Below are 22,429 nucleotides of genomic sequence, written 5' to 3'. Positions count from 1 at the left end.
AACTCCAGGCTGATGGTTGAGCATTGGTCTTGCTATCTTGTTTGGAGATTCTTACGACAACTTGCTTTCTTGTCCTTCAGGTCATTGTACATTAGTGAAGCAGGCTGTTGAACTTTGATGTAGTTGATGGGCAAAATTTCTCCTGGACTATCCTGCACCCTAATTTCATCCTAGTTGAAAAATATTCAAATGCCATAAGGAACCTTTGTAGTTTTGCACTTTGTTTTTGAAGATGGACATTTCTAGGATGGAGAGAACTGTACTATAGCGTGGTTCAAGGACATTGCCATCCAATGCCCACTGACTCCAGTGTGAATGTGGAAGGTTCCAGAGGGAGGGAACAATCCACAAGTTTGCAGACAGCCAGGAACATGGAAGCAACCCAGATTTAAAAAGCACAGCCTTGGAGACACTCCATGATTCTGCTTGGCTTCCAGGCAAAGTAGCACTTAAGACCTTGTGTAACAAGATGGACACTGGGGATACAGCCCTAGGACAAAAAGCTACCTCAAGGTCTGGAGAAACTGACAGTGTGTCAGGTAGATGGAGGCAGGAACAATCAGCTGTTATTAAGATGAGCACTTTCGGCAGTCAGGAAGGACAGCGGCCGCCACAAATAGATCCCGAGCAAATCGGAAATGCAGCATCAGCACAACTGTTTGGTTCTGGGAAGCTGGCCTCGCCTGGCGAGGGGGTCCATCAAGTCACAGAGAAGCAATACCCACCACACCGTCCGAGCCCCTACCCATGCCCACATTCCCTCTCCTTCCCTCAGCCCTCATTGCCACAGGGTGTCATGCACAGCAACAAGCCGCACCAGAGCCTAGAAGGCCCTCCCTGGCTTTTCCCTGGCCCCATGCCATCTGTTGCCTCTGAGGACTTATTTCCTTTCCCTATCCACAGCCACAGCAGTGGCTATCCTAGAAAGAAGATCTCAAGTCTCAACCCTGCTTACAGCCAATACTCCCAGAAAAGTATCGAACAGGCAGAAGATGCTCATAGGAAAGAACTCAAACCCAAAAAGCCTGGTAAATATATCTGCCCGTACTGCAGCAGGGCGTGTGCCAAACCAAGCGTCCTAAAGAAACACATCAGGTCCCATACCGGTGAGCGGCCATACCCATGTATACCTTGTGGTTTCTCTTTCAAGACAAAGAGCAATTTGTACAAGCACAGAAAGTCTCATGCTCATGCAATTAAGGCTGGATTGGTACCTTTCACAGAGTCATCTGTGTCTAAATTGGACCTTGAGGCTGGTTTTATTGATGTAGAAGCAGAGATACATTCAGATGGTGAGCAGAGCACAGACACGGATGAGGAGAACTCTTTATTTGCTGAGGCTTCTGACAAAATGAGCCCTGGCCCTCCCATCCCACTGGATATTGCTAGCAGAGGTGGCTACCATGGGTCCTTGGAAGAATCCTTGGGAGGTCCGATGAAGGTGCCAATTTTGATTATCCCCAAAAGTGGGATCCCACTACCTAGTGAAAGCTCTTCATATTTGGGCTCTGACATGCTCCCAAATCCGTCTTTGAATGCAAAGGCCGATGACTCTCACACAGTGAAACAGAAACTTGCACTACGGCTGTCAGAGAAGAAAGGACAAGACTCTGAGCCATCCCTCAACCTCCTGAGCCCGCACAGCAAAGGAAGCACTGATTCGGGTTACTTTTCTCGCTCAGAAAGTGCAGAGCAGCAAATAAGCCCACCCAACACAAATGCAAAGTCTTACGAAGAGATCATCTTTGGAAAATACTGTCGACTTAGTCCAAGGAACACACTTAGTGTGACTCCCACAGGTCAGGAGCGCACCACCATGGGGCGGAGAGGCATCATGGAACCATTACCTCATGTCAACACCAGGTTGGAGGTCAAGATGTTTGAAGATCCTGTCTCACAGCTGATTCCCAGCAAAGGAGAAATGGACCCTGGTCAAGCAAGCATGCTGAAGCCCACAAAATTCAACACTGAGTGTAGGCAACCACAGGCCATCCCATCATCCATCAGGAATGAAGGAAAACTTTACCCAGGAAACTTCCCAGGCAGCAGTCCAATTCTCTTAGAGGCGCCTGTGGACTCTTCACCCCTTATTAGAAGCAACTCAATGCCAACTTCCTCAGCAACTAACTTAAGTATCCCTCCTTCCCTGAGAGGAAGTCACTCATTTGATGAACGGATGACAGGGTCAGATGATGTGTTCTATCCCGGCACTGTAGGCATACCTCCTCAGCGCATGTTAAGACGACAAGCGGCATTTGAACTGCCATCGGTACAGGAGGGACACATGGAGTCTGAGCACCCTCCCAGGATGCCCAAGAGCCTTGCCAGCTCATCTCTGAAAGAAAAGAAATTGGCTCCTGGAGACAGAGTTGGGTATGACTATGATGTCTGCCGTAAACCGTATAAGAAGTGGGAAGACTCCGAAACACCAAAACAAAGCTACAGGGACATCTCTTGCTTTAGTTCTTTCAAGCACGGAGGAGAATACTTTATGGACCCCTCTGTACCATTGCAGGGAGTGCCAACGATGTTTGGGACTACCTGTGAGAACAGAAAACGCAGGAAAGAGAAGAGTGTAGGGGATGAGGAGGATGCTCCCATGATTTGTGGTGGTATGGGAAGTGCTCCCGTGAGCATGATGACTTCAGAGTATGACCCCAAGATGCAGGAAGGAGGAAGGAGTAGCTTCGCCATAACTGGCCACGAGAACCTTCCTCATGGCCACTCTGAGCGTTTTGACCAAGCTCGACCCCAGCTATCATCTGGAAGTCCATCTCTTGGGTCAGAGGATTTGCCCTCAGCTGCTGATCCTGACAAGATGTCCGACCTGAGCCGGAAGCCTCCTGGAAACGTGATTTCAGTGATTCAGCACACAAACTCGCTGAGCCGGCCCAATTCCTTTGAAAGGTCCGAGTCGGCGGAAATGGTGGCCTGTACACAGGACAAGACCCCTTCACCTTCCGAGACAGGTGACAGTGAGATTATGGAAGCCCCTATAAGCCCAGAATGGGCTCCTCCAGGAGACGGGGTAGAAAGTGGAAGCAAGCCAACCCCTCCACAGCAGGTACCACAGCCGTCCTACCATACACAGCCCAGGCTTGTTCGTCAGCACAACATCCAGGTTCCCGAAATTAGAGTCACAGAGGAACCTGATAAACCTGAGAAGGAGAAGGAGGCTCCTGCCAAGGAGCAAGAGAAGCCTGTGGAGGAATTCCAGTGGCCCCAGAGAAGTGAGACCCTTTCCCAGCTCCCTGCTGAGAAGTTGCCACCCAAAAAGAAACGCTTGCGCCTTGCAGACATGGAACATTCCTCAGGGGAGTCCAGTTTCGAGTCCACAGGCACTGGCCTCTCTCGAAGCCCCAGCCAAGAAAGCAACTTATCCCACAGTTCCAGCTTCTCTATGTCCTTTGAGCGAGAAGAAACGCTTAAGCTCGCTGCACCCCCTAAGCAGGATGAGAGTGGGAAACATTCTGAGTTTTTGACTGTCCCTGCGGGTACATACTCATTGTCTGTCCCAGGTCATCACCACCAGAAAGAAATGCGGCGTTGCTCCTCAGAGCAAATGCCTTGTCCTCATCCGACAGAAGTCCCCGAAATACGGAGTAAATCATTTGATTATGGGAATCTGTCCCATGCTCCGGTGTCGGGAGCGTCCCCATCCACGTTATCACCATCCCGGGAGAGGAAGAAATGCTTTCTGGTGCGACAGGCTTCCTTCAGTGGCTCTCCAGAAATCGTCCAAGGTGAAGCCGGTGTGGACCCCAGCGTCAAGCAGGAGCAGATGGAGCAGCTGCATGCTGGCCTCAGGGCTGCCTGGTCCTCTGTGCTTCCGCCCCTCCCAGGGGATGACCCAGGCAAGCAGATGGTCGGTCCTTGTGGCCAGTTGAGCTCAGGGCCACCACTCCACCTTGCCCAGCCACAGATCATGCACATGGACAGTCAGGAATCTCTGAGGAATCCGTTGATGCAACCAACATCCTACATGGCGAGCAAGCACTTACCAGAGCAGCCACATCTGTTCCCACATCAAGACACAGTCCCATTTTCTCCTACCCAGAATGCCTTGTTTCAGTTTCAGTACCCGACTGTCTGTATGGTTCATTTGCCAGCTCAGCAGCCTCCCTGGTGGCAGGCACACTTCCCCCATCCCTTTGCTCCACACCCTCAGAGCAGCTACAGCAAGCCTTCTTTCCAAGCTGACATTCATTCTAGCTACCCCTTAGAGCATGTAGCAGAACACACTGGAAAGAAATCTGCTGACTATGCACATGCGAAAGAGCAGACTTACCCGTGTTACTCCGGAACATCAGGGCTACACTCCAAGAACCTCCTCCCGAAGTTTCCGTCAGACCCGAACAGTAAATCCACTGAAACGCCCACCGAGCAGCTTCTTCGAGAAGATTTTGCCTCGGAAAATGCGGGGCCTTTGCAGTCCCTCCCGGGAACGGTGGTTCCTGTTCGGATCCAGACCCACGTTCCATCCTACGGCAGTGTTATGTACACAAGCATTTCTCAGATACTTGGACAAAATAGCCCCGCGATTGTCATATGCAAGGTTGATGAGAATATGACCCAAAGAACACTGGTAACCAATGCAGCCATGCACGGGATAGGACTGAACATAGCCCAAGTGCTTGGGCAGCACACAGGCTTGGAAAAATACCCTCTTTGGAAAGTACCTCAGACCTTACCTCTGGGCTTAGAATCCTCCATCCCCCTGTGTCTACCTTCCACCTCAGACAGCGCAGCCTCTCTTGGAGGAAGCAAGAGGATGCTGTCTCCAGCCAGCAGTTTGGAGCTCTTCATGGAAACAAAGCAACAGAAACGGGTGAAGGAGGAGAAGATGTACGGGCAGATTGTGGAGGAGCTCAGTGCGGTGGAGCTAACCAACTCAGACATCAAGAAGGGCCTCTCCCGCCCCCAGAAGCCCCAGCTAGTGAGGCAAGGGTGTGCCTCGGAGCCAAAGGATGGCTCCCAGTCAAGGTCATCTTCCTTCTCCTCCCTGTCGCCTTCCTCCTCTCAAGACCATCCGTCTGCCAGTGGGCCTTTTCCTCCCAACAGGGAGATACTTCCAGGTTCCAGGGCACCTCCGCGACGGAAGTTCAGCGGGCCATCAGAAAGCAGAGAGTCCTCGGATGAGTTGGACATCGACGAGTCTGCCTCGGACATGAGCGTGAGCCCTCAGAGCTCTTCACTGCCCACTGGAGGCAGTCAGCAGGAAGAGGAAGGGAAGGCCCGCAAGCTGCCTGTTGGCATGCTCGTTCACATGGCCTCTGGCCCTGGAGGAAATGTGGCAAATTCCACCCTTTTTTTCACAGACGTGGCAGATTTCCAGCAGATCCTTCAGTTCCCCAGTCTTCGGACAACAACTACTGTGAGTTGGTGCTTCTTAAATTATACAAAACCCAATTTCGTGCAACAGGCCACCTTCAAGTCCTCAGTCTATGCTTCATGGTGCGTTAGTTCCTGTAACCCAAACCCATCAGGACTGAACACCAAGACCACGCTGGCCCTTCTGAGATCCAAACAAAAAATCACTGCAGAAATTTATACTCTGGCTGCTATGCACAGGCCCGGAACTGGCAAACTCACATCCTCCAGTGCTTGGAAGCAGTTTGCACAGGTAAGGACAGACCCAGGGTTAGAAAGCACAGAGTGTAAAGGGTCTAACACTAGGCAGACTGTACAGTGATGGGTAGAAGGTCTACAACTTAAAACATACTAGGGAATATTCGGTCTTACCTAGAGATGGAGAAGCCCTAGCCTGCCCTGAGCTCTGAGGGCTCCCAGGAAAGCCTCAAAGCATGGGAGTGCCTCCTTCATCCCAGACATGGGAAGTTCTGCTACTGGGACTAATGCCCATTGGTCCTCCTGAGTGATAACGCAGATATGAGGAAATCAGAGGCTTATGATATGGGGAAATAAAGATTGGGAAGAAAGTGTGAAGGGTGTTGGAGCTCAGATTAGCAAATGCCATCAATGATCCAAGGGTGTCTCTGGCTGAAATTTATATTCTATATATCTCTTTCAAAAACGGCTTCCTCCAGTTATTATTATTGACTGGCTTGCTCCTAAACAGCCCTTACACATAAAAATTTAAAATATGAATAAATCAAATTAATAACAGAAAATAGAGATTTAAAAGAATATATTTCTCATGTATGTCACTGATTATTTTGCCTTCAGTGGTTTTTGAAACTACTTCTTAATATGGATGGTTTGACTTGCTATTTCAAAATGTAGACTCTGCCTTGGAAGTCCCTGTCAACACTGGGCAGAAAAAAACGAGAACTAACCAATGTCTGTGCACTTAAGAAAAACATTGAATTCCACTATATGGAAACTTGTTTTCCCTCTGATTTCTTCCCCTCCCCCATCCCAGTGTCCTTTGTTTTCTGCAATCAACCCATAGCCTTTCATTATGGAACTTAATAAAGTTCAGAGGGGACAGAAGTGTGGGATGTGTGGGCCAGGATATCCTGGAGAAAGCACATGAAATGATTCTCTCTTTTGACCTGCAGGTGAAGCCTGATGCATCCTTCTTGTTCGGCAGCAAACTAGACAGGAAATTAGTGGGGAATGTCTTAAAGGAAAGAGGAAAAGGAGAGATTCATGGAGATAAAGATCTTGGATCCAAACAAACCGAGCCAATCCGAATTAAGATCTTTGAAGGGGGGTAAGGAACACATAAGCCCAAATATAAATGTTTGGTTGTAAATTGGTGTGAATGGTCCTGAATGTTTGCCTGTGGTAACTAGTTCGTGCTCTTGCAGAAGCTGAAAGGCAGTTTCCTTTCCCAGTCAAATTGATGAACTCTGCCTGGGAAAAGATAACAACTACAATCATTTTCTTCTACATTTGTCCTCAGTGATCCCGGTCCCACTATGCATAGAGTCTCTCACATCTTTACTTTTATATGAAACCTTCTATATTGGCAGCCTCTTGGTGTCCCTTAAGTTCTTTTGTTCTTTAGTATTTTAATGGGTATTTGGGTTACTACAAGGGTATATTTGTATTCCATGTTGATGTTAGTAGAATCATACATGCTTCTGTATATTTCTAAGAAAGCATTTGTTTAACTGCAGACTTACATGGGATACTGACAGTTTCACTACCCATGTCCTTTTGTGCTCTTGATTCAAGTCAGGGTATCATATTGCATTTAATTCCTCATGTTATCTGTCTCTATTGGTGTATAACAACCTCTTCTCAAATGTTCTGAGCCATTGAAATGCAGGTAATAAGGTCCCATGGTTTTCTTTTGTATAATTAAGAAAATGTACGTGCATGTAATAGCTAGTTTTATGTTTCAATAGAAATATATTATTTGAGGTAATCCATGGGAGAAATTTTTTAATTACATTTTGGGGATTATGTCATTAGTCTTAACTCACCAACCTATCAATATATTACATAGTTTTATGCACATACTTTTATTTCAATATTATTTAAAGGATAAAATAATGTTATCTTTTACTATAGAAATATTGACTGTTAGGAACATAAAATTTCTCATAGTTCTACCAATTTGGAGTTGTTTATTATAGTTGAGTTGCCTTTGGATTTTTGCCCTGTTTAGGCAGTCAGTCTTTTCACCACAATTGCATGTATGCATGAACTTTGCCTCAGTATTTTTTGATGTCCCTCATTTCATTACACAAATGGGAAGAATGTGCAATTTTTTTTTTCTTGAGAGACAGAGTGGTCTCTGTGACTTGGTTGCCATAGTTTTAGGCAGCAGCCTTCTTCAGAATAGTGTACATGTACCACTAGCTTACAGCTGCCATCAGGATTACTGTATGTTGGGGGAATCCATCTCCACTCACAGAGAACATAAGTCAAAGCATGTCTGAGAACCTCTCGTTGCTGTGTTTTGATGATTCAGAAAGGTTGTACAAGTATTTTTTTTTTTTTTATCCATTGCCCAATCATTTTTAAATCTCTGAACCAATTCTCTACCAATTTCTGATACCTAGGCATTCATTCCAAACAGTATATTCCCACCTCCTATATTGTTGATTGTAGCATGGTAACAACAACAACAACGAAGAATCACTGACCAGATCATCCACGTTATCTAATTGATAGGGTTAATAAGTGTTTCTTTAATTACTTTTTTTCAAAATCCATTATGTATCAGGTAGATTTGTGGGTCTGCATAAATGTTTAAAGAGTCCATCTGAACACATTCTCCCCATATATAGATTTATGTAGAATTTTACTTTATTTCATTTTGGAAATGAGTTAATCATAAGACATTGAAAATAAACTCTTTCATTTGAGGATAAAGTGTGTTTCTCATCAATTATGATGACAGTCTATAGATAAAGCTGGAGTATCCTTCCCTGAAGAGTATTGGCTTTCTGTAAAATCACCGTATCCTCTTAAGCAGTTTCACTTCCTTAGGAACAGATAACAAAATTGAATGGAGAAGGATATTTTTGTATCTTGAGGATTTTCTTTGATTGATTATAAAATTCGATTGTGAAAAGAAAACAAGTTTGGAGACCAAGCCAAAGTTGAAGTGTTTTATAAAAGGGTAAAGGGCTTGCAAAATCGTTGACCCTCATTTTTCCCCTAGGTTAGTAGTACTAACCAAAATGTCAAGCATGCTAAGATCAAGTATTATCAATAGCAGAGCTGGTATTCCAGTATGTAGATGGATTTTTTTTCTTCTTGAAAGGCTTTCTGCAAATTTGAATTTGTCTTTGTATGTTGGGGTATTAGCTAGAGCAAGATGGGAATAGTCACAAGCCTCTTAGGGTGGAAAAACCACTGTAGATCTAAATACCACTAAAGAAATCCACAATGAACAAGGAATTTTGCTTGCTTTCCTACTGTTGGAACAAAGAACTCCCAGGAATGCTTTCTTCCTAGAATGATAATGGGATCTAAAATTCTAGCCTTGCTGTGCTGTAAGAGATCATCCTGTTCATTGAGTTGTTCAGTAGAAGTCTCTGGTGTTCTGATTTATCATGTGCTCTTGTTTTTTAAGCAAAATGAGGTTGCAGAACATTGGGTGGGTTTCTTCTCTTCTGTCTAAGACTTCTTCATCTTTTCAATTTCATGAAAGTAGATGGCCTCAGATACCCTATCAAACCTCCCTGTGATATCCTTTGGGAGAAAAATGCTAATTTTATTCCAAAGTCTCTAGTTTTCATTATGCAACAGTGCCTTCAAGAAACCAGTCGGATTTCAGACTCCCATGTTAGTACAGAATCATGATCCTGGGAAGAACAGATCAATCTGCAGACAACAGTTGGTGAACTGAGCTCAGCCTGTGCAAAGCTGCAATTTCTGAGGCACTCAAGTGCCAGGATTGCAAAAATAGAGTGGAAACCTGCAAGGAAGAATTCTATTCTTGGTCATGCTTAATTTAGCAAATGTAGAGGAGTGTTTGCATACGTATATTGTAGATGATGTCATGTTATCAGATTATGCATGAAGCATGACTATCCTAATATGTTGGTATGTTTTTAGCAGTGTTCCTTGATTGGAGGCTATCTGAATGTCTGAAAGTAGTAGGTCCAGGTTTTTATCACTTTAGGCTTATGTAAACCTATTCAAACATTTGTATTCTACATCTGTAAATTGTAATTCCATCTAGAATGATATTTCGTTTACAATGATAAATCTGTTATATAATTGTCTCAAGTATTTGCTTTATAAACTTCCCAGTGTTTGTAGAAGTCAAGATGAATAATTGGGAAAGACCCTCACAAAAATTAAAGTCAGACAGTGATTAGCTTTTGGCTTGATGTATCACATGTTAAGAGTATTTAAAATCATAGTGGATTGCCTCTTCTTCAAATAGGTACAAATCAAATGAAGATTATGTGTATGTCAGAGGACGTGGACGTGGAAAGTACATTTGTGAAGAGTGTGGAATCCGCTGTAAGAAGCCAAGCATGCTCAAAAAACACATACGCACTCATACTGATGTCCGGCCTTATGTATGCAAGTTGTGTAATTTTGCTTTCAAAACGAAAGGTAAGAGCCTGACTTTTGCTGGAGTTGTTGTTTTGAGGGGAAAGGTTTCAGGATAACTTCTGGTTACTTAGGGTTCTGTATACTATTTTGTAATTCACTTTCACCAACCATAAAGAGCATTTTGTTTGTGAAAATATGACCCCCTGAGGTATATTTCCTCCTTCCTGTCCAGGATTCAAGGATGGATATGAGACTGTAAGGCTCCTTTTATGACTAATTAAGAGCTGCAGACTTAGGGCCAGGCAGGTTGTCTCTGAAGGAAGTGGCTTAGAAGTGCTGGGTAGCTATTACTTCGTGTGGGAAATTTATGTGGGTTAGATAAGATTTGCGCCAGTATTGAAATTCTGCAGGGAGACAATACATAAGAGGCAGTGGATCAGCAAGGAAAGGAACTGGGAAGAAAAGATGTGCCCATGGTCAGTTTCAAGAGTATAAATAATGTAAAGATCCACAGACTCCCCAGTGGGCCCTCTCCATCCACAGCTGCATTAATTATGCATGGAGACTTGATAGCTTCTGCTCTGTGCATTCATTGACATGGAGACAAGTCTCACTCTCAGACCTCAATGGCTAATCGTATCCAACTTGGACCTGCCTTGAAGTAACATTCTGTCATTTTCACATATCTGTTTCGGTAGGCTGATTTGTATGAAGATGTTTCACTCATGGTTGCTGCACTTATATTTCTATTATTCTGTGATAGGATGCACATCTTCAGGCTGAGTTGTCAGGTCTATCTAAAGTAACTTGGGACAGCCCCTCATCAACCACACTCCATTTCCAATGTCTTAACTTTTAAATCCAGCAACCTGCTCTGATGTCAAAAATTAAAAGCAGGTGTGAATTATGATAATCTTAGGAGATGTGTACCTATTTCAGTTGTAGCCAGAATTTTAAATTGTACTTTTTTGATGGAAGTTTAATGTTTAGTGTCTTCAAATATCTGATATTTATTAGGAGAGTGTTTATGTGTCTATAATGCCTCATTTGAAGTCCAAGAAGGGAGAGGGAGCATATGCATTTGTATTTCAAAAGAAATAAGCACACGGATACCCCTTTCCTTTAGCATGATCTAGCTTACTGAGACGTCTCTAAGAGGAAAGAAAATTAAAAGTGTGATTTTTAGGACACACTGCAAGTCCATCAGTCATTACAAAGGTTATGTCTTCACTGGGCATGTGGGTTTGCTGTCAGGAGAGGTCCATGAAACCGCATGCTGAAACAGTACAGTTCTAGGTAGCTGATTAAATTTGGTTCTAAACCCTTGTCTGGACTGTCACCAGGAAATAGTGTACAATTGATCATTAATGGAATTTCCCTGTCAGCCTTTGGAAGTATGCAGCTAGAAGTCTCGGAATTGCTCTCTTCTTCTCTTCTCTCCTCTCCTCACTCACGTGTGTGCTTCACACAGGCCTGTCACATTTTCTTTCTATCCTATATTAATAAACAGCTCTTCTGTGGAAAAAAAAAAAAAGAAGTCTCGGAATTTAGGGGTGAGCAAAACATTCTAGGAAGCACCACAGGATTTGCCTCCTGCTGAAATACCTACCTTTTAGATTTTTGTTCTCTAAGCACAAGTGTGGTGTACCTCCTTGCCTGTACTAAGCTCCCAGCATGCTCTTGTTCTCTTTGCTCCATCTAGTCTGCTACCTCAGGTGCTCATGGCTTCTGCAAATCAAAGCCAAGGCGGGATTGTTTCCATTTCCAATTTCTAACTGCAATCCTACTCTGAATGTACAACCTACTGAGAGGAAGGGAGCCTAGAGCCCAACTGAGTTCTTCTTTGGAATATGAATATGTATACTTCATATATACTATATATGCAGAAGCATACTACAGTTGAAATATAGTTAGCTCGGTGTCTATGAGGGATTGATTCTAGGAACTCCCACAGACACTTACTCCCCCATACAAAGTGCTGTATTAATGACACACAACTCACTTTCTCCTGGATCCTTTAAATAATTTCTGGGTTACTTGGATACTTTATACAATGTAATTGCTGTGCAAGTGTTTTGTTTTTTTTTTATCATATAGTTCATGGAATACTCAGGAAAGAAGCTTGAACTTGTTCAATACCAATAATATGTTTTTAAATTTTCTTTTAATATCCTTGGGTGTAGGATATCCAGATGTAGAAGTCATGGATACAGGGGACTGGCTGTAAATTATCTTGCCACACTTAGCATCTGTACCCTTCCGCATGCCATCTACACACAAACTGTGGCAGAAACAGATGAGTTTCATGAATTCATGAAAACTTAATAAAGTTTAGTTCACTGATATCTTAAGATTAATATAGCCAAAAAAAATGTTGAACCTCAAAAGAGTTATAGATAAGATGTTTTGATAAGAACCATAAAAGTGTAGAAATATTTGTATTGGAGGTATTAAACTAATATATAGAATTCCTAGATATGTAAGCAACAAATTAATAATAATGTGAGATAATAATTTTTAGTAAAAAACTGTTTTATTTATCTATCTATTTATTTGTTTGTTTGTTTATTAATAGTAAGCATAGCTCTACTGGAGAAAAAGAAATACTTTCATTGGGTTCAGTTTCCACTGAGGCTTCTGGGAGCCTGCACTTGAAAATCAGGTGCATACTGGTCCATTGCTACTACATTGTCAAGATGATAACAGAAAATAACATGATAATTTAATCAGAACAAAAGACCAGGCTCTATGCATCTGAATTGATCCCTGGATCTCTTTTTGATAACTTTTCTGGCACAGAAAAATGTCTATTCACAAGTTGGTTCATCATACACATTGTGCATCAGTCCACCCCAGTTTGATAGCCAGTTAATTCTCCTGTTTTCTTGTTTGTATTTTCTAGGAAACCTGACGAAACACATGAAATCGAAAGCACACATGAAGAAGTGTCTGGAGCTGGGTGTCTCGATGACATCAGTAGAGGACACAGAAACTGAAGAAGCAGGTGTGTAACTTTCTGAATTGACCGGCCTCTCGGCTCAGTGATTGTATGGCACTTTATTAAATACTTTTTGCCGGAAATAAAATGGCACATTGAATTGCTTGAAAACTACTAAGGAGAAATAGAAACATTTCAAGTGTAACTTTTTTTTTAGAGGTGGGGAGGCCTTACTAGGAAATTAGTTTTATCTAAAACTATGAAGGGGTGTATGTGAGTGAGGAGGATGTCGTAGTGATTTATGTGCTTTGGGAGCTTCTGGAGGAAATTGAAAGCATGTTAATGGTTAGAATTCCTACTTAGAGGAAACCTAGTAGAAAAAACTCCCCATGGTTCACCTCAGTAGAGAATCTGAAGGTCAGCAAACTTCCTGAGGTACCCCTCTTATATTTAACTTGCACCCAGAGCAGTAGAAGTGCTATTGCTTTTCGTTATCGGCAATACTAGCCACATCCGTTTGTCTAGAGTTTTCTAATGAGACTTCTCTGAAGTCTGAAATAAAGAGATCATGTTCTGGAGTTCTTGGAGATGAAACCAAGTAGGCAGGGACAAGTGGGTGTCCAGGGGTAATACAGAGGTGTGATTGTTTCAGAGGGTCAAGGGGCCTAGGAAAGCTTTAGGAAAGAGTGTTGGGGTGGTTAATGAGCTCCTAGCCTTGAAACGGGGATTTAAACCACTGTTATTGTTGGATTGTTTCAGAAAACATGGAAGATTTGCACAAAACATCTGAGAAGCATAGCATGTCCAGCATTTCAACTGATCACCAGTTCTCAGATGCCGAGGAATCCGATGGCGAAGATGGCGATGATAATGATGATGATGATGAAGATGATGATGACTTTGATGACCAGGGAGATTTGACACCCAAAACAAGATCAAGAAGCACCAGTCCTCAGCCTCCTCGGTTCTCCTCTTTGCCTGTCAATGTTGGCGCTGTACCCCACGGAGTTCCTTCAGATAACTCTCTGGGACATTCTTCATTGATCAGCTATTTGGTTACTCTACCAAGTATTCAGGTTACTCAGCTCATGACGCCCAGCGACTCTTGTGAAGATACACAGATGACAGAATATCAGAGGCTGTTCCAGAGCAAAAGTACAGACTCGGAACCAGACAAAGACAGGTTAGACATCCCTGGTTGCATGGATGAAGAGGCCATGTTGTCTTCAGAGCCAAGCTCCTCCCCAAGAGACTTCTCTCCCTCCAGCCACCATTCTTCACCAGGATATGATTCTTCACCCTGTCGAGATAATTCGCCAAAGAGGTATCTGATACCCAAAGGAGATTTGTCACCCAGAAGACATTTATCGCCTAGAAGAGATTTGTCACCCATGAGGCATCTGTCACCAAGAAAGGAAGCTGCATTGAGGAGAGAGATGTCTCAAGGGGATGCTTCACCTAGAAGGCATTTGTCTCCAAGGAGGCCATTGTCTCCTGGAAAAGACATTACAGCAAGAAGAGACCTCTCTCCCAGAAGAGAGAGAAGATATATGACCACCATTAGAGCACCATCTCCCAGAAGGGCTTTATATCATAACCCGCCATTACCCATGGGACAGTATCTGCAAACAGAGCCAATTGTATTGGGGCCTCCTGTAAGTATGACCTGGGCTCTCTTTCCACGAAAGCTGCAGAACATTGATACCCCCTATAGCATAGTAGTAAGGCATTTATTATAATGTGGTTGTCTCTTGAGGGAAGGAGGGAACCTATTAATACAAATAGCAGGGAGATATTTTTATTACACACTGTGTTGGTGACACAGCTGTGGCACTGTTCCAAGTATAATATTGCATCAGAGCAGCAGTGAACTTCCAGCTGGGAGCAGGTGAAGGCTTCTGAATGTTTTCTAACCTCACTCAGTATAGGCATGAGCCAAAACCCTTAGGTAACGCCCTGGGAATGGCAGGCCTACATAGTCAAACATGGAGACACTCAAGTGTTATTGATACGTACTCTACAGCAGATGAGGATTCAGATCCAGTCCTTGTCCTTGACTTCCAAAATGCTTTTAAAAAAATATACTCATTGCATTGTCCCATGGGAAAATGGTCAGGACCTAGAAGAAGGCAGTGCAACACTCTAGAAGCTCATGAGTAATAGGCATGAAGGTTTCTGCATTTGTTGTTGTTATCACCTGGGAGAGATGCGAAGTGCAAACGGAGGCCCCAGAGATTGAGCAGTCAGAGAACTTGGAGACTATTTGGAGGCTTCTAATGTTTGCCTTTCCTCTAAACTAAGGTGGCAACAGTGGTGGCCATAGAGCCTACTGGAACCACAGGTTTAGTAAAAAGCCATAGAAAAGCACTGCTCTGCCTTATTCCGCAGCCTAGCCCAGCAGATCTTGGTGTCTCTCTCCATCCTGGGATGGCTGTCAGAAGGCAGACAGCACAGAGGCATGCCGTCTTCTGGGTTTGTTTCTTTAAGAGTGGCTTTAGTTTCCGGATCTTTATTTCTGTCTGTATTCCCTTTGTTCTGGGTTCTGTCTGACATAGCATGGTCTTTCTCAGTGATAGAAGCCATTGCCAACTCCTGGCTCTGTGTGTCCCTGCCCCAGTGGCCAGTTCCCTCCCTTTCATGACCTACTGCTGTCTTGAGTTGGAAGCTCACACTGTCACTGTCAAACTTCAGGAAAGCTCCCTGCTTTCCTCCTTCTGTCTTCATCACCCTCTTTTCATAAATTGGGTACAAAGTTCATCTTGATGTTACAGTCCTGCAGAGACATGCTCAGCAGTCTGGACATGACTGATTTCAAGACACTAAAATTAGCAAGCTAAGAAAAAGCACCACATCTCTGCAAGTGTCTGTATCTCATGCAGCATAAGTTGCTTCATCATGAGTGGGAAGCTGAAAATCCTTCTGGGGTAGCGTTAAATGCTTCCTCTGCTGGAGACAGGGTGATGCTGGCAGGATGTACCAAACTGGTCCTTACCCATCATCCCTGAAGCTTTTGGTTCAGCATTTGGCCAAATGGACACAACTGGCCTGTATGAGGTGGTGGAGTTCTGTCAGGCAATCGTATCATGAAAACAGAACCATTGATTTAACAAGCTGTTAAAACTTGAGCAAAGCAATTAGAGGAATTAATTGACTAATTAATTAAAGGAATTAAACAATAAAGGAATTCATCTAATTTTGGACCTCTGATTGACTACAAAGTAGTTGGAAGAAAATTAGTTTAGTCAGTTATTGCGTTTTTCCTAATTTTTGCGTGGTGTTTTGTCTGTTTTGTTATTGTTTCTTTCTAAAATGTCTGCACTTCTCACAGAGCTGTTAGACTTCATCACTGACACAGCCTTTGGCTTGCTACCTAGTGTGGTTCTGGTGATGTTGACTCATCCCCTTTGGATAAACAGGGAGACTTTTCATCTTTCTATGATGTGCGAACAAGACACTCCTGGTCAGAGCAAAATAGACCTGACTCTTCTTGGATAGGTGTTTCACCTCACTGCTCTGTCAGGGGCAGGCTTTGCTCCCTCTATTTTCTCTAATAGTGTACAAAAAATCCAACTGGAATACAACTAACCATAGTCTCCTTTCTATAATTTTGTGATCAGTAACTTGTCATTTTGCGAACAGTGACGGAGACTCTATAGGGAAGTGACTTTGGTGTGATGGGACCCTGATGCTCACTCTTGTGTAAGAAATGATTGGTTTAGTCTGAACTTAGGGGCAGAGAACAGATTTAGAGGGGGCAACATGCACCACTAGGATTCCTCCCCTAACACCTTCAGATAGAATTAAAAAGCATGTGTGTTTTCTTCATTCGGTCACCATGGTCATCACTTTGCCTCTGATCAGTGACGGTCTGAATCTCAAACGTCTATTGAGAGCACAAGATTTTATTGGATTTAGGACACATGGAGTGTGTTCTAGTTTTAGAAACTAATTCATCACTCCTATCAGCCTGGAGTTGGTGATCTCAAGTAGCTTTGTGTAATGACACATCTCTCCTAGTGTCTTCTTGCTGACTCCTTCCTCAGTAGACTTATAATATCTGTACTCTCATGAGGTATATGCAGTGGATGGCACAAAGAACAAATAGAAACATAATAGTAAAATGGAAAAATGGCCAAATCACCTTTTATTTTAATTCTTAAATCTCTGATAACTGCGATTTACAAATAATTTTCTTTGGCGATTGCTTGCTCTCAAAAGCATTAGGATTCTTCTGCCTTAACTAGTATTTGATGAAGACTTGCTGTTTTTTTTTTTTTATGCAGAATGAATGGACAGAGTTCATGTGGACACAACATTTAGGGGATTCTTCTTGAGTCCTGAAATGTTCACCCATCCTAGCTTGTGAGGTCCTGGTGATCCTGAGGCTGACAATTAGACTATTTTATCTGTGTTACAGAATAAACCATCTGTCAGTAGCTTGGATAAAATGCAGCCCAGAGCACAACAAATTCCAAGCATGGCACACAGTAGCAGGCATATGCATAATTTATTGTTCCTGAGCCAGGCTCAAATCTAAACAGAACCGGGTGAATCCTAATGGTAGGAGTCGGTCCTTGAACTTGAGAGCTGAGGCAGCCTTGAGATGAATAGCAACAGTTTTTAATATCACTTTCCTAGACTACGATATACTTGACAAATTTTTAATCTATCTTGAGTTCTTATGTAAACGAACAATGCAGTCTATTATTGATGAATCATAGCAATTGAAAATCTGATACATTTACCAGAGCCTGATAATCCAGCAATCTGAGTTGTGTTCTGCTACAAAAACAAACATAACAAATAAAGCCTTCATTTCAGGACTAAAACCATGAAATCTGGAATTGTGGCTCCAATTTCTAAATACTCTTACTTAATTTTCAAGAAGACATTTTTGTTATAAGTAGTATCAACAGAGGAATTGAGGCATAATCATCTTTGATTTCCAGCTATAAAATTGAATCTAAATGATTAACTATTAAACACACATGATGTTTAACTACACTTGCTTCCTTTTAAGCACTGTTATTTCTATAAGATTTGGCCTTGAACTAGGACTTGAAGAAACCCTAATTCTTTATTGGGCCTCTTCTTATGCATTCCAGTGCCTTGCACAGTAAGACCTCGCTTCAGTAGGGTCAGCTTCCACTAGATCAGTACTCAGCGCCAAGGGACCTCTCCTGAGTAGGGATGTGTTCCTGGAGGCCAGTGCATTGCATTTCTCATAACCACCCAGCCATCCTTTGTGTGAAAAACTGTTTCCTAAAAGCCTGTTGTCAACTTTTCACTTCCACCTAGTCTCAGGAATGTCCTTCAGCTCAGCCTAAGGCATGAATAGTTGGTAATCCTATTTCCTTTTAGTTTCAATCCCATTAATATTTGCTAGTTGTTTATGTTTGTTTTGGTTTGGTTTTTCTGCTTTGGTTGTTTGTTGTTTTCATGTTCGTTAGTTGTTTTCCTGGTGAATCCATTCTTTTCATTTGCTCTTATGAAGAAAACAGCCAGCATGTGACTTCGTGCCTAGTGGGAAATACACTGGACGCTTTAGCACTTTGCTGTTTACAAACAAAAGCCACTGTCCAGAAGCTGACACCTTCATCAAAGACAGCTGAGAAATCTGTTTAGTTTTGAGAAATTCTTCCCAGGTGTTGGGCATCCTGAAGGAGGGAGGGAGGGAGGGAGGGAGGGAGGGAGGGAGGGAGGGAGGGAGGGAGGGAGGGAGGGAAGGAAAGGAAAAAAGAGGGAAGAAGTTTAGCTCAAGAATGAAAAGTGGTCAGACTTGAACTCTGTGCTCTCTTTTCCTGTGCAGAATCTCAGAAGAGGATTACCTCAGGTTCCTTACTTCAGTCTCTATGGAGACCAAGAAGGTGCTTATGAACATCACGGCTCCAGCCTTTTCCCTGAGGGTCCTAACGACTATGTCTTCAGTCATCTTCCTCTCCACTCTCAGCAACAAGTCCGAGCTCCTATCCCCATGGTGCCAGTTGGTGGGATCCAGATGGTTCACTCCATGCCACCGGCCCTTTCTGGTTTACATCCTCCACCCACATTGCCTCTGCCCATGGAGGGCTCTGAGGAGAAGAAAGGAGCACCAGGGGAGGCCTTCACTAAGGATCCCTACACCCTTTCCAGGCAGCATGAGAAACAAGCCCCTCCCGTTTTGCAGTCATCTGGTCTACCTAGCTCACCCTCCTCCCCACGGCTATTGATGAAACAGAGTACTTCAGAAGACAGCCTAAATGCCACAGAGAGGGAACAGGAAGAGAACATACAGACTTGTACAAAAGCCATCGCCTCACTCCGGATTGCCACAGAAGAGGCAGCTCTGCTTGGGGCCGATCAGCCCACGTGGGTGCACGAGCCCCACCAGAAACCCTTGGAAAGTGCACACATCAGCATGAGACACTTTAGCGGGCCTGAGCCAGGTCAGCCTTGTACCTCAGCTGCCCACCCTGACTTACACGATGGTGAAAAGGACAGGTTTGCACCGTCACAGACTGCAGGAGCTCACTCCCCATTTTACAGCAAGGGAAGCATGGATGAGAAGAAGGTGGACTTTACTAGCAGCAAGGAATTGTCTTTAAGCACAGAGGAAGGTAAAGAACCTTCATCAGAGAAGAATCAACTACATTGATCTGAGTTGCATGGACACGTTCATTTCCATATTTCCTTTTTTTCTTGTTTTTGTTTTTCTAGGAATAGAGGTAACCGAGTTGATAGCATGCCTGTCCTAAGTTACAATAGTTGGCTATTATAAATACTTTTGTTGTTTTGAAAACAATTAGGTAAATCAACAAAGTCATCTTGAGCCTGACCAAAACAAAATTTGAGATTAACCTATTGGGTCTGGTACTTTTAAAATTGTACAGATGTTTGTGCCTTTTCTTTACTTTGCTTATATTCTTATAAGCATTTTTTAGCAGTAATTTGTACATATTTTAGAATTTGTGTATCTGCTTTGTAATAAATGTAATTTCTTTCCTCTTTTGGACACTTGGATCTAAATGGTGTAAAGCAAAACAGCATCAATATATATGTGAGGTTGCACTAAAGCATATTTTTATATGATAAAAAACTGAACAGCTTTTATGTACAGCTCTGATTCTGTAATACTAATATTTATTTTGTTTCATAAATTGTACATTTTTTCTTAATGTTGTGGATTGCTTTTCTATGTGAAGCATGGATTTACTGTTGCGTAACTAGAACAAAAATGTCCATTGTAAGCAAGATATTTAAGCTAGAATATCTTATTCTGCACTTATGCATTAGTTACTAAAAAAAAAAAAAAGAAAAAAAAGATAAAGGACGTATCTGTTGGTTCTTAACCTGTAAATTCTTTCTGTCTCATTTGCTGGACTGACAGTAACTTAAGAGCTGATTGTGATTTTAAATGGATAGTACCGTAAAGCATTAAAGTAAACAATGTGCTATTGTGAGTTTTTTCAAAGCTTTATAAATCAGTTATAAATAATATTAAAAGTATTTGGTCTTCTGTGAACATGTTGATCTATATACTCATCTAAAAATATGGGAAAAAAACATTCCGCCCCATGTAAATATGTACAAGTGCATCATTGGTGCAGTTTTGCGTAACTCAGTTGGACACGAGGTTGCCACAGACCTCTGCTAGGGTGTCTTTAAAAATTAAAATGACAGAGCACATGGGACTGTGTAGAGCTTGGTTATCGGCCGGCCCGGTGGCTTGGTAGGCAGTGCTGTGCGCTGCCTGTGGAAAAGACCTGGACTTGAAAATCTTGGTTCTTGCTGCACAGGATAGTGACTGGAACTAAGGCTGCATGGAGGGATTGCACTTGGACTTGAGGGTTGGGTGTGGAAGCGGGGAAGGGGGATGGAGACCTGCTCCCCGGCTCTTCCCATCAGCCTGTTCGTATGGTTACAGGGTTAACATCAGCATTAGGGGATGCCGCCTTGCCCTTCCTACAGGGAAAGTGTCTCTCCTGGCTGTCTCAGGGGGAATGAAGAAGAGGAGCCTTCAAGAGAAAGCAGCTCTTGGGAGGAGGAAGTTTTTTGTATATAACCTTCAGAACGGCTTTTGGTCAGTGTTGAAGGTGGGAAGAGCCTTTGCAGGTCCAGAAGAGTGGAGCAGAGGGAGGGGAACAGCAACATGTGCACACGCACGCACATGTATGTGCATGCGCACACACAATCTGGGTTATCTTTGTGCTATATAGTGGATTATAATTCTGTGAAACTAAGTTTGTATATTGAATTACATTAAGGAGTGTTCTTTAAAAAGAGAAATAAATATACAGTTACATGCTTGAGGTGTCTAGTTCTTGTCTGTATGTATGTACAGTTTATTTCTGATTGTGTTACTCAGAGGATTTTGATGCTATTAGCCTACACTCTGTGATTTTAATTGCTGGGTCCTTTCCATCCTGTGGCATGCCCAGTGCAGATAGTCTTTTAACAAGTGGCAAGACAGCTATTGGCCTTAGTGTCATTGGTTTAGCATGGGTGGTACTCCTGAGAAGTGGTTTCACCCAAGCAGAATCTTGAGCCTGGGGAGCGTGCACTATGTCTGAGTAGACTCTCAGATCATTCCCCCACCCTCTTCTCAGTGCACAGACAGAGGTGCAAATGAATTCCACTAGAGAAATCTCCTTGTGCTGCTGTTTCTGTAGAAAAAAAAACTATCAGAAATATATCATAAAATTTCCATAAATCATGGGGATTCTAAAGAAAAGACCTAAATCTTTTTAGTAATAAAAGTAATAAAAATGACCATAAAAGGTCAAAATCTCTCAGTGTTTTTATGATAAAAATCTCAAGTTGGTGGATTTAAACATTATGTGTTTTGTTTTATGAGTCACACTGTCTTTGCTAACTATGTTTTACAAAGGCGAATGGAAGGTTGGCAGAACCAACCAGCTTAAGAATCCAATCCCCAAAACATTTTGATTACGTATGGAGAGTTTTGTCTTACTCCTCTGACATCCTGAGAGAGAGAGAGAGAGAGAGAGAGAGAGAGAGAGAGAGAGAGAGAGAGATATGGAGGAAGAGACAAGGGGTGGGGAGATTCTGGGCCTTTGCTTTTACATAATCAATCACTTCTTTGTTCACTCATTCATTGCTCAACACTGCTTGAGTACCTACTATGAGCTGAGAAGATGATGGTCATCTAGAATGGATGAGTTTGCTTTCCAGAAGTTCACGTAAGTAGTGGAGATTTATATGTGAGCAAATATTAGCATTAAAATCCACACTGGGTGTGGTTTATAGTAACCAGGATTTGACATCAGGACCATAGTTTTGCAAGTAGGAAGGGAGAGACCATCACAGCCTTGGAACACAACCTGGAAATAATATGTTGACAAACTCAACCTTTTCACCACCTGCAATGGAGCATTATTCTGTGTGCTGGGCGTACAGTACAAAACAAAATAGACCCTTGCTTTCTGTCATCTATATTGTAATAGGGAGCACACTAAGAGAAAAATGTGGTGGGAAAGCACAGGGGTTGTGATCCAGGATGTGTGACGCTGTACATGCATAAAAAGTGAGCAGTGTGAGGCTGGTTCTATGGGGGTCTGGCAG

At 42.9% G+C, this 22,429-nt stretch overlaps 1 protein-coding gene across 1 annotated transcript; it reads left to right on the top strand.

Annotated features, from left to right (window-relative positions):
• The first annotated feature begins 312 nt into the window (after nt 1-312).
• On the top strand, nt 313-21,156 carry Hivep2 (HIVEP zinc finger 2). The gene is made up of 6 exons (XM_036168624.1): nt 313-5,623; nt 6,522-6,676; nt 9,815-9,990; nt 12,833-12,934; nt 13,628-14,523; nt 18,678-21,156. Exons 1-6 carry the CDS (start codon nt 470-472, stop codon nt 19,500-19,502), a joined length of 7,308 nt encoding a protein of 2,435 aa, XP_036024517.1. The 5' UTR covers nt 313-469; the 3' UTR covers nt 19,503-21,156.
• Nucleotides 21,157-22,429: the final 1,273 nt, after the last annotated feature.

The sequence above is a fragment of the Onychomys torridus genome, chromosome 19, assembly GCF_903995425.1.
Source record: "Onychomys torridus chromosome 19, mOncTor1.1, whole genome shotgun sequence".
In the NCBI taxonomy this organism is placed as follows: domain Eukaryota; kingdom Metazoa; phylum Chordata; class Mammalia; order Rodentia; family Cricetidae; genus Onychomys; species Onychomys torridus.
The sequence above is the reverse complement of the archived record's forward strand: the minus strand, read 5'-3'. Positions and strand labels throughout refer to the sequence as shown.